Source organism: Pristiophorus japonicus, chromosome 10 (assembly GCF_044704955.1).
Source record: "Pristiophorus japonicus isolate sPriJap1 chromosome 10, sPriJap1.hap1, whole genome shotgun sequence".
NCBI lineage: Eukaryota > Metazoa > Chordata > Chondrichthyes > Pristiophoridae > Pristiophorus > Pristiophorus japonicus.
The window spans coordinates 197,077,920-197,089,980 of NC_091986.1; the positions used below are offsets into that span (position 1 = coordinate 197,077,920).

Sequence of the window (12,061 nt, forward strand, 5' to 3'; positions counted from 1 at the left end):
TGACAGCAAGAGACTGGTAGAATCTCTAACGAATTTCAGGTCCAGTTAGTCTTGTGATTTATTTCAATTTATCTGTTCTTTTAATCACTTAGTGGCAAATTAAGGATTCAATCTCTGAAGGCACTCACAATGAATAGGGTTTGAATCCTCTTCCTACCAGTGGTATAATAGAAAGTTAGCCGTCTTCCTCATTTGTTATTTCTTTGTGTCTGGTTCAACAGGAACTTTGATCTTGATTATCTGCCATCAGTGGGAGGAGAATGGTACTGCCGTTGTACTTGCCTGATGAGAATAGAATGATTGTAGAAGTTGCATTTTCATTTCAAAGGCTGTCATCATTTTCACTGAGCAGATAATATTTTTGAGATTCAATTTTGTAAGGCGCATTTTAGCTAACCTCCATATTCATATAAAGGGTAACGGTCATTGTTTGGTGTTCCCGGTGCAGAAATTCACATGACGGGAGTGTGGTTTTTTTTGGACACTAAGGGAATCAAGGGGATATAGGGATAGGGAGGGACAGTGGAGTTGAGGTCGAAGATCAGCCATGATCTTATTGAATGGCAGAGCAGGCTCGATGGACCGTATGGCCTACTCCTGCTCCTAATTTTTAAGTATCAGGAATTTGTTTGTGGAGATCAGCTTGCCCATTTGCAGCCACATGATTTTCCATCTGTGTAAATTAATCTTGCAAAACGCTGCTGTTTCTATAGTGTGCAATATTCCTGTACATTTTTGGTATATTGACCAAAATGTCATCTGTTCCCATTCTCTGGTTTCAGATACTGTAGTGCCCAAACTCTCATAACTGGAGTGGAAAAATTTAGGAGCTGTGAAGTAAAAATTGGGCTGAAATTCAGTTATGGTGGGATCATCCTGGATGAGCCACAATTTCCTCCAGTTAAACATTGGGAAGAATGAAACCATTGTCTTCGGCCCCCACAACAAACTCCTTATACTTGCCACCTATTGCATTCCACTCCCACTGTCTCAGGTTCAACCAGACAGTTCACAAACTTGCCATCCTATTTGCCGCTAAGCTGAGCTTCCAACGTCATATCCTATCCATCACAAAAGCCATCCACTTCCACTCCGTAAAATCATCATCGTCATCATCATAGGCAGCCCCTCGAAATCAAGGAAGACTTGCTTTCACTCTAAAAGTGAGTTCTTAGGTGACTGAACAGTCCAATATGGGAATTTGGCCCTTCGAGCCTGCACCGCCATTCAATGAGTTCATGGCTGAACATGCAACTTCAGTAACCCATTCCTGCTTTCTCGCCATACCCCTTGATCCCCCTAGTAGTAAGGACTACATCTAACTCCTTTTTGAATATATTTAGTGAATTGGCCTCAACAACTTTCTGTGGTAAAGAATTCCACAGGTTCGCCACTCTCTGGGTGAAGAAGTTTCTCCTCATCTTGGATGCTCTTCCTCCACTTAGTGCGGTCTTTGGCCAGGGATGTTGCATTTTATCAAGGAGACTTTAAGGGTGTCCTTGAAATGTTTCCTCTGCCCACCTGGGGCTCGCTTGCCGTGTAGGAGTTCCGAATAGAGCGCTTGCTTTGGGAGTCTTGTGTACAATGTAGCTGGTCGAGTGTGGTCAGTGCTTCGATGCTGGGGATGTTGGCCTGATCGAGAACACTGACGTTGGTGCGTCTGTCCTCCCAGGGGATTTGCAGGATCTTACGGAGACAATACTGGTGGTATTTCTCCAGCAATTTGAGGTGTCTACTGTATATGGTCCATGTCTATGAGCCATACAGGAGGGCAGGTATTACTACAGCCCTGTAGACCATAAACTTGGTGCCAAGTTTGAGGGCCTGATCATTGAACACTCTCTTTCTCAGGTGGCTGAAGGCTGCGCTGGAGCACTGGAGGCGATGTTGAACCTCGTCGTCTATGTCTGCCCTTGCTGATAATAGGCCCCCCAGTAAAATCACCCCTGCCTCAGCCCATCTGCTACTGAAACACTCATCCAGAGACTTGAGCACAAAAATCTAGGCTAACATTCCAGCGCTGTGCCGAGGGAGTGCTGCACTGCCGTCTTTCGGATGAAACATTAAACTAAGGCCCTGTCTGCCCTCTCAGGTGGACATTAAAGATCCCAAGGCACTATTTTGAAGAAGAACAGGGGAGTTATCACTGGTGTTCTGGTCAATATTTATCCCTCAATCAACATAACAAAAACACAGATTATCTGATCATTATCACATTGCTGTTTGTGGGAGTTGCTGTGTGCATGTTGGCCACATTACAACAGTGAATACACTCCAAAAGTACTTCATTGGCTGTAAAGCGCTTTGAGACGTCTGGTGGTCGTGAAAGGTGCTACATTAATGCAAGTCTTTCTATTTTTTTTGTTATTTCCAGACATGACTATTCCAATGCTCTCAAGGCTGGCATTCCTTCATCCACCGCCCCCCCCATAAACTTCAATTCATCCAAAAGTCTGCTGCCAGCATCCTAGCCCGTACAAGTCCCGTTCACCCATCACCTATGTGTTCCCTGACCTACAATAACTCCCAGACCCCCAACGCCTTAAATTTACAATTCAACATCCTCATATTTAAATCCCTTCATGGGCTTACCACCAGTCCCTACGTCCCCCCTACTGCCACCAGCCCCCTCCGCCACGCCCATCCCTATATCCTTTTCCACCCCTTCAAGAACTATCAATTCCTCCAAATCTGATCTCGTGCGTCCCGCACTCCCTTCGACCTACCATTGGTAGCTGTGCCATCAGCTCTCTAGACCCTATGCTCTGGAATTTCCTCCCATAAACTCTCTGCCTCTCCATCGCCCGCTCTGCCATTAAGACCATCCTTAAAACCCACCTCTTTGACCAAGCCTTGTTACACCCCCTCCAAAAAAACAAAGCCCTGTCTGCCCTCTCAGATGGACGTAAATTATCACATGACACTATTCAACGAGGAGCAGGAGCGTCCTCCCAATCCTCTGGCCAATATTTATCCTTTAGTCATCGACACTGAAACAGATTATCTGGTCATTTATCTCATTGCTGTTTGTGGAACCTGATTATGTGTAAGCTGGCTGTTGTGTTTCACGACATAACAACAGTGACTACACTTCAAAAGTACTTCATTGGCTGTGAAGCACTTTGAGACATCTGAGGTTATAAAAGGTACCAATAAAGTGGAAGTTCTTTCCAAGCCACCACTGTCGACATAAGCCAAATCAGTCAGCTGGCTATCCATAGATGCAGCAAGGATGAGTGACCTTGTTTGCAAACTCATTTCTTTCCTTCTGCAAAGCAGCATGTATCTTTTCCTATGTGTCAGACCCTCAGTACTGCAGGGCATCAGAGATGGATCAATTTGCATAGATATTATATTATGAATATTATGACTTTAGATAACCCCAGTCACCAACTTTCAGGGGCTGATTCACTTCATCATAATCATTTACCAATATGCAATAGATGTTTACTTCTCTTAGCCAACCCTTTTTTTTAGAATAATCATTAACAACTCTCCGTGCAGACTCCGAATTAAAAATATTAAAAGTGCTAGAAAGGTTCGACATCCTTTGTTAAACTTGACCTGAGAGCAAAATGGCAGTGATTATCAAAATTGCACGTCAATGTCAAAAGTACATTGGTCTAACAGTGCCTATTTATTAAATGATTAAACTTGTACTATAATCATATTGGCAACTGTAAAATGTCAGATACTGACAGTTTAGCCCTTTAGGGAAATTCTATGTCTGTGACAGTCAACCATAAATCCCACTGAACCATAAAGTTACCCATCAATACCTTTCAGGTCTCCAATCCTGCCGGTGGCCTCAAGTACACAGAGATGAACTGGGCTAGGAGATGGTGGAATACATCGCCCACGACCAAGCTGAGTACAAAGGCTGTTATTATGTTGGTGCGATATGGGGCAACCTTGTATAGTACAGGGATTTTGAATCCTGCAGATTTCCAGGTGCAAACACCGTGCCTCTGAAGCGCATTCTGGGCGCGAAATTGGGATCGGTAGCACCCGTTGTTTGTTGATGAGGTTATTCTTCCACACCTACAATGGCAGCAAAGGCACAAATGTTGGAATGCCTGTTCCTCAACATACCCTCAAACAGAGCTTTCATTGCAAGGCAGTGTGAGTATTTTTTTAATTTGTTCACAAGGTGTGGACATCGCTGGCAAGGCCAGCATTTATTGCCCATTCCTAATTGCCCCTGAGAAGGTGGTGGTGAGCCACCTTCTTGAACTTTTGCATTCCATCTGGTGAAGGTACAAGATATAAACCTATGTAGGAGTGAGTAAGAAGGGGACAGGAGAAGATATTAAGCCCGACTTGGGGCAGACCTGGGGGGAGAAATTCGGGAGCGTGGCGCTAACTTTGAAAAGTAGAAAAAATTTGCGCCAGGTGCTAATATTTTTCTACTTTAAAAAAAAATTGGGGTTAGCGCTCCAGGAAGGAAAGGGAGCGCTAAATCATTTCCTTCCTGGAGCGCAACGTAAGGCAGGTGGGGCGGTACTTGTGCAAAGGGAAGGCCCATTGCTGCAGGCTCTGCAAAATAAAAACTTACCTGGTCTCTGACGGCAGCCGCGATCCGGCCCGATCAGCCCGATACACTGCAGCAGAGTGCCGGGCTGACCGATCACTGGCGAAGAAGATCTGAAAAAAATCAAAGCGGGCTACGAAATATTTTTCTTACTTACCTCGGCCACCTCGCCTTTAAGCATTGCCCCCCGAAGTGCCCGGCCTCCCGATGGGCACCTCCTGCAGCAGTTGGTGTTTTATCAGGGAGGCTATGAGGGTGACCTTGTAATGTTTCCGCTGCCCATCTTTGGCTCGTTTGCCGTGAAAGAGTTCCGAGTAGAGCGTTTGCTTTGGGAGTCTCGTGTCTGGCATGTGAACTATGTGGTCTGCCCAGCGGAGCTGATCGAGTGTGGTCAGTGCTTCAATGCTGGGGATGTTACCCTGGGCGAGGACACTGAGGTTGGTGCACCTGTCCTCCCAGGGGATTTGTAGGATCTGGCGGAGACATCATTGGTGATATTTCTCCAGTGACTTGAGGTGTTTACTATACATGTTCCATGTCCCTGAGCCATACAGGAGGGCGGGTATTACTACAGCCCTGTAGACCATGAGCTTGGTGGCAGTTTTGAGGGTCTGGTCTTCGAACACTTCATCAGGCGGCCGAAGGCTGCACTGGCGCACTGGAGGCAGTGTTGAATCTCGTCGTCAATGTCTGCTCTTGGTGATAAGAGGCTCCCGAGATATGGGAAGTGGTCCACGTTGTCCAGGGCCGCACCATGAATCTTGATAAATGGGGGTAGTGCTGTGTGGCCAGGACAGGCTGATGGAGGACCTTTGTCTTACAGATGTTTAGCGTAAGGCCCATGCTTTCGTACGCCTCAGTAAATACATCGACTGTGTCCTGGAGTTCAGCCTATATTCGGAGATATTAGGATAGATGGGCAATAGACAGCATTTGATAAGCAATAGGAGAAGTGGCAAGTGGCAAGGACAGATCCTTGGTGGACTCCAGAGGGAACGGTGCTGGAGCAGGAAGAGAAGACATTGCAGGTGATTCTCTGGCTGTGAAAGGAGAGATAGGAATGGAACCAGGTGAAGACAGTCCCACTCAGCTGCAGGACGGAGGAGAGGGGTTGGAGGAGGATGGAGTGGTCAACCTTGGCAAAGGCTGCAGACAGGTCAAGAAAGACGAAGAGGGATAGTTTACTGTTATGAACACTTGGTCTATGAACAGACAATTCCCTGGAGTTAGTATGAAAGCAACATGATAGGCATAATTAATAATAGAGAGAGTTACAATATTGGATGTTTGATTGACAGCATTGTGTCCATCGAGTGGCAGAGGTGGAATTGATTATTTCCTTTTAATTTTGTTATTTTTTTTACCTTATAAGGGTACATTTTCATTTAAAGCACCCATGGTACTCTGAACTCTGTGCAAGAAACATCCAAGACAAACATTTACCACCCAGTTACAGTGCAGTCGTCCTGCAAAGCATATTTGGAGCAGTTACATGAAGTCCTTTCTTACAGCGTGTGCTTTTGTACACATGGATTTGCCCAACAGTCAGCTTGTACCCAGATTGAAGATGTGAAGCATGGAGAAAACAAATTAACCAAAAAAAAAGCATTGGCTCAAAGATTGCTGTCAATATAGCGATGAGGCTAATATCGCTCGCTGTTATGCAAGTGCAAATGCTACAGCAACTTCAGGCCAAGGCAGATGCATGATTAAACGCGGAAATCGAATCGTTGCCATTGGAGATGCGCCACTCCATTGTTAGCTTTGTGAAAACGGCAACTCGCTGCCTGGCTCCCCAGCCAAATGCATTGAGCGGCATGAAGTTCCAGTGCTTGCACGGTAGATACAAAGGCTGTGAAATTCGTCTCGGGCAGTGGCACAAAACCGACGGTATCGGATCGGCTGCCCATTATATGCAGCACCTGATAACCAGTTCCATCAATACAATGATCCGAGAACTCTGCGCTCCTCCAAATCTGGCTGCTTACGCATTTCCGATTTCCTTCGCCTCGCCTTCAGCTGACTGAGGCCTAAGCTCTGGAATTCCCTCCCTAAGCTGCTCCGCCTCTCTACCTCGCTCCCCTCCTTTAAGTTGCTCCTTTTTGACTGTTGAAAATGTGGACTTGTATTTACTCTGTCCAGCCACAGAGGGCTCATCCCTTGGAGTCCCAGGGATCCCATAATCCCTTGGGAGCACAGGTATTTAAGGAGGCTTCACAAGTTGGAGAAGCACTCTGGAGACCTGCAATAAAAGATTACGGTCATACTTTACTTTGAGCTCACAGTGTTCAGTCTGACTCTTTCTCCATACACGACAACTGGTGACGAGATACAGATAGCGAACCCAAAGATGCAGAGAACAGTGGGCATCCTGGAGAAATTCTCGGAGGGAGATGATTGGGAACCATTTGTGGAGCGACTTGACCAATACTTCGTGGCCAAGGAGGTAGATGGGGAAGAGAGCGCTGCCAAACGAAGGGCGATCCTCCTCACCGTCTGTGGGGCATCAACGTATGGCCTCATGGAGAATCTGCTCACTCCAGCGAAACCCACGGAGAAATCGTATGATGATTTGTGCACACTGGTCCAAGAGCATTTGAACCCGAAGGAAAGCGTTCTGATGGCGAGGTACCGGTTCCACACCTACAAAAGGTCTGAAGGCCGAGCTGAGACACCTTGCAGGACATTGCGAATTTGAAGGACATTTGGAGCACATGCTCAGAGACTTTTTCGTAGTTGGCATTGGCCACGAAACCATACTTCGTAAACTTTTGACTGTAGAGACCCCAACCTTGAGTAAGGCCATAGCGATAGCACAGGCGTTCATTGCCACCAGTGACAATACAAAGCAAATCTCTCAACACACAAAGACTGCTACAAGTACTGTGAACAAAGTGATGTTGTTTTAGAATCATAACGGACAGGGCAGGTCACACATATCTGCAGCTACACGTCCGCAGAAGACTCAGAGTCCACCATCAAGGGTGATGAATGCAAGGCCATTAACACCTTGTTGGTGCTGCGGGGGTGATCATTGTTTCCATTCATGCTGATTCAAAGAGCAGGTTTGCAAGGGCTGTGGAACAATGGGACACCTCCAACGACTGTGCAGGCGAGCTGCTAAGCCTGTTAAACCTGTAAACCACCACGTTGCAGAGGAGGACAGATCCACAGAAGATCACGATGAACCAGAGTCTCAGATAGAGGAGGCAGAGGCACCACGAATTGTGCCCCGATAATGCTGAACGTTGAACTAAATGGACACCCGGTGTCAATGGAGCTGGACACAGGCGCAAGCCAGTCCATCATGGGCGAAAAGACTTTCGAGAGGTTGTGGTGCAACAAGGCCTCAGGGCCATTCTTAACTCCAGTTCACACAAAACTAAGAACTTACACTAAAGAACTGATTCCTGTAATCGGCAGTGCTACCGTGAAGGTCTCCTACGATGGAGCGGTGCACAAGCTACCACTCTGGGTGGTACCGGGCGATGGTCCCACGCTGCTTGGCAGGAGCTGGCTGGGAAAGATACGCTGGAACTGGGATGACGTCCGAGTGCTATCGCCAGCTGACGACACTTCGTGTGCCCAGGTCCTAAACAAATTTCCTTCTCTGTTCGAAACAGGCATCGGGAAATTCCAAGGAGCAAAAGTGCAGATCCACCTAATTCCGGGGGCACGACCCATCCAACACAAGGCGAGAGCAGTACTGTACATGATCAGAGAAAGGGGAGAGATCGAGCTAGACTGGCTGCAAAGAGAGGGCATCATTTCACCAATCGAGTTCAGCAAGTGGGGCCAGTCCTATTGCCCCAGTCCTCAAGGGATACGGCACCATCAGAATCTATGGCGATTACAAAGTAACTATCAATCGTTTCTCCCTGCACGACCAGAACACTACCAAAAGCCGAAGATATCTTTGCAACGCTGGCGGGAGGAAAGACGTTCATGAAGCTGGATCTGACTTCAGCCTACATGACGCAGGAATTGGAGGAATCATCGAAGGCCCTCACCTGCATCAACACGCACAAGGGTCTTTTTGTTTATAACAGATGCCCGTTTGGAATCCGATCAGCGGCGGCGATATTCCAGAGAAACATGGAAAGTTTACTGAAGTCGGTCCTGCACACCATGATCTTCCAGGACGACATCGTGGTCACAGTTCGGAACACAGTCGAGCTCCGGCAGAACCTGGAGGAGGTTCTTAGTCGACTCAGCCGAGTGGGGCTCAGATTAAAACGCTCGAAGTGCATTTTCCTGATGCCTGAAGTGGAGTTCTTGGGAAGGAGGATTGCAGCGGACGGCATCAGGCCCACCAACGCGAAGACAGAGGCAATCGAGAACGCACCGAGGCCACAGAGTGTGATGGAGCTGCGGTCGTTTCTGGGACTCTTGAACTACTTTGGTAACTTCTTACCGGGTCTCAGCACACTGCTAGAACCACTGCATGTCTTACTATGAAAAGGGGGTAATGGATTTGGAGCAAAAGCCAAGAAAATGCCTTTGTAAAAGCGAGAAAATTGTTATGCTCAAACAAATTGCATGTGTTGTATGATCTATGTAAGCGTTTGGTACTAGCATGTGATGCGTCGTCATATGGCGTCGGGTGTGTATTGCAACAAACTAATGATTTTGGGAAACTGCAACCGGTTGCTTATGCATCCAGGAGTCTATCTAAGGCTGAGAAAGCCTACAGCATGATTGAAAAAAAAACATTAGCGTGTGTCTATGGGGTAAAGAAAATGCATCAATACCTGTTTGGGCTAAAATTCGAATTGGAAACTGACCATAAGCCACTTATATCCCTGTTTTCTGAACGTAAAAGGATAAATACCAACGCATCAGCCCACATCCAGAGATGGGCGCTCACATTGTCCGCATACAACTACGCCATCCGCCACAGGCCAGGCACAGAAAACTGCGCCGATGCTCTCAGTAGGCTGCTATTGCCCACCACGGGGATGGAAATGGTGCAGCCCGCAGATCTAGCCATGGTTATGGAAGCATTTGAGAGTGAGCAATCACCCGTCACTGCCTGGCAGATAAAAACCTGGACAAGCCAGGACCCCTTATTATCTCTAGTCAAAAGCTGTGTCCAGTGTCCCAGTGGAAATGCAGGAAGAGATAAAGCCGTTCCAGCAGCGCAAAGATGAAATGTCTAGACTGCCTTCTGTGGGGCAATCGAGCAGTGGTCCCCAAGAAGGACAGAGACACTTTTATCAATGACCTCCACAGTACCCACCCAGGCATCGTAATGATGAAAGCGATAGCCAGATCCCACGTGTGGTGGCCCGGTATCGATGTGGACTTAGAGTCCTGCATTCACAGATGTAATACATGCTCGCAGTTAAGTAATGTACCCAGGGAGGCGCCGCTAAGTTTATGGTCTTGGCCCTCCAAACCGTGGTCTAGGGTACACGTTGACTATGCACGCCCGTTCTTGTGTAAAATGTTCCTTGTGGTTGTAGACACGTACTCCAAGTGGATTGAATGTGAGATAATGTCGACTAGCACGTCCGCTGCCACTACTGAAAGCCTGTGGGCCATGTTTGCCACTCACGGCTTATCCGATGTCCTGGTGAGCGACAACGGGCCATGTTTTATCAGTGCTGAGTTCAAAGAATTCATAACCCGGAACAGGATCAAACATGTCACATCTGCCCCGTTTAAACCAGCGTCCAATGGACAGGCAGAGAGAGCAGTGCAAACCATCAAGCAAGGCTTGAAGAGGGTAACTGAAGGCTCACTGCAGACTCGCCTATCCCGAGTCCTGCTTAGCTATCGTATGAGACCCCACTCGCTCACTGGGATCCCACCTGCTGAACTGCTCATGAAAAGAGCACTTAAGACAAGGCTCTCGTTAGTTCACTCTGATCTACATGAACAGGTAGAGAGCAGGCGGCTTAAACAAAGTGCATACCATGATAGCGCAAATGTGTCACGCGAGATTGAAATCAATGATCCTGTATATGTATTAAATTATGGACAAGGTCCCAAGTGGCTTCCCGGCACTGTCATGGCCAAAGAGGGGAGCAGGGTGTTTCGGGTCATACTTTCAAATGGACTCATTCACCGGAAACACTTGGACCAAATCAAACTCAGATTCATGGACTATCCTGAGCAACCCACCTTGGACCCTACCTTTTTTGATCCCCTAACATACACACCAATGGCAACCGGCACCAGCACCACCGGCAACAGAACCCATCATCCACAGCACCCAGCAGCCCAGCAGGGCCCAACACACCAGGCAGCCCAGCAAGGCCAGCTGCACAGCAGCCCAGTGAGGGCCCAACAAATGATTCAACAACACCAGCTTTCACACTGAGATAATCAACCAGGGTAAGAAGGGCCCCAGATTGACTCACATTGTAAATAGTTACACCATTGATTTTGAGGGGGAGTGTTGTTATATATGTGGACTTGTATTTACTCTGTACAGCCGGAGGGCTCATCCCCTGGAGTCCCAAGGGATCCCATAATCCCTTGGGAGCACAGGTTTTTAAGGAGGCTTCACAGGTTGGAGAGGCACTTTACTTTGAGCTCACAGTGTTCAGTCTGACTCTTTCTCCATACACTACATTGATCACCTGTCCTAATATCTCCTATGTGGTTCGTTTTTTTTAAAAGCACTGGAAAGCACTTTGGGAAATTTTACTATGTTAAACGTATTATAAAAAAATGTAAGCTATTGTCTTGTGTTGTGGGACCACGGCCAGTATAAACTGGGTTTTCACGTCGGGCCCCTGCAGCTGGTGGAGACTTTCTCCACATCACTCCGAATTGTACTGAAACCAAAGTTCTGGTGGTAAAAGGACATTGCAATTCCATTGCTAGGTCTAATAATTGTATTGACGATTGCTCAAAATTGTTGGAATATTTTACCTACACATGGAAACATTTGTGCTTTCCCAGCTCCCGGATTCAGCCCTCAGCTGTCGAGTTAAACCCAATTCTCACTGTCATGGGTTCCCGAGTCAATGTGAGCAGGACTGGAAAGGGGAGCGCAGACGTGAATGGTTCTTCACCCAGCAAAAAGGATCCCAAGAGGTACTTTATCCGTAACAATTGCAGCTCTGATTCGAAATACAGGGTCTGTAATCACCTAAGAAACCAAGGCGTTAAATCAAAAGGATAGCGTGCTGCCGACAGATGAAGGCATCTGTGGAGGTGGATGCAGGAAATACGAGTCTGGCAAATAATACAGTGCTTCCCGATTGGGCAGAGTGCAGAAAAATAACGGGTACTGGTAGGCGGTGATTGAGGGAGAAATGTCACTTGTGTGACAGGCCAAGAAATGCCAAGCACCCAGTGCATAGTCAGGCAATGTTAGTTTCTTTCCTTAATGAGTCTGTCAGTCTGTCAGACTTGTGGCATTTCCATCTACAGCTGCCCTCAGTCACCACTTGTCAAACCCTATCGTTTAGTGACATTCTTGACTCTCCAGCGAGGATCAATTGCATTCTCTCTGTCAGACTTGCACATTTCTTTGGAAATTCTGTGGGCAGTCATTCTGAGCCGGATTTTCAGTTC

The 12,061-nt window shown here is 47.2% G+C and overlaps 1 protein-coding gene across 2 annotated transcripts in view; it reads left to right on the forward strand.

The window, feature by feature from the left end:
* The window catches only part of LOC139274890 (gamma-aminobutyric acid receptor subunit gamma-3), an 859,347-nt gene that overhangs the window by 830,436 nt on the left and 16,850 nt on the right, over nt 1-12,061 (forward strand). Inside the window, exon 9 of one of the 2 annotated variants that reach the window (XM_070891613.1) lies at nt 11,444-11,578. The exons of the other annotated variant lie outside the window; for it this stretch is intronic. Coding sequence (XP_070747714.1) covers nt 11,444-11,578 — 135 coding nt within the window. The remainder of the gene's footprint in view (nt 1-11,443; nt 11,579-12,061) is intronic. 2 annotated transcript variants of the gene reach the window in all.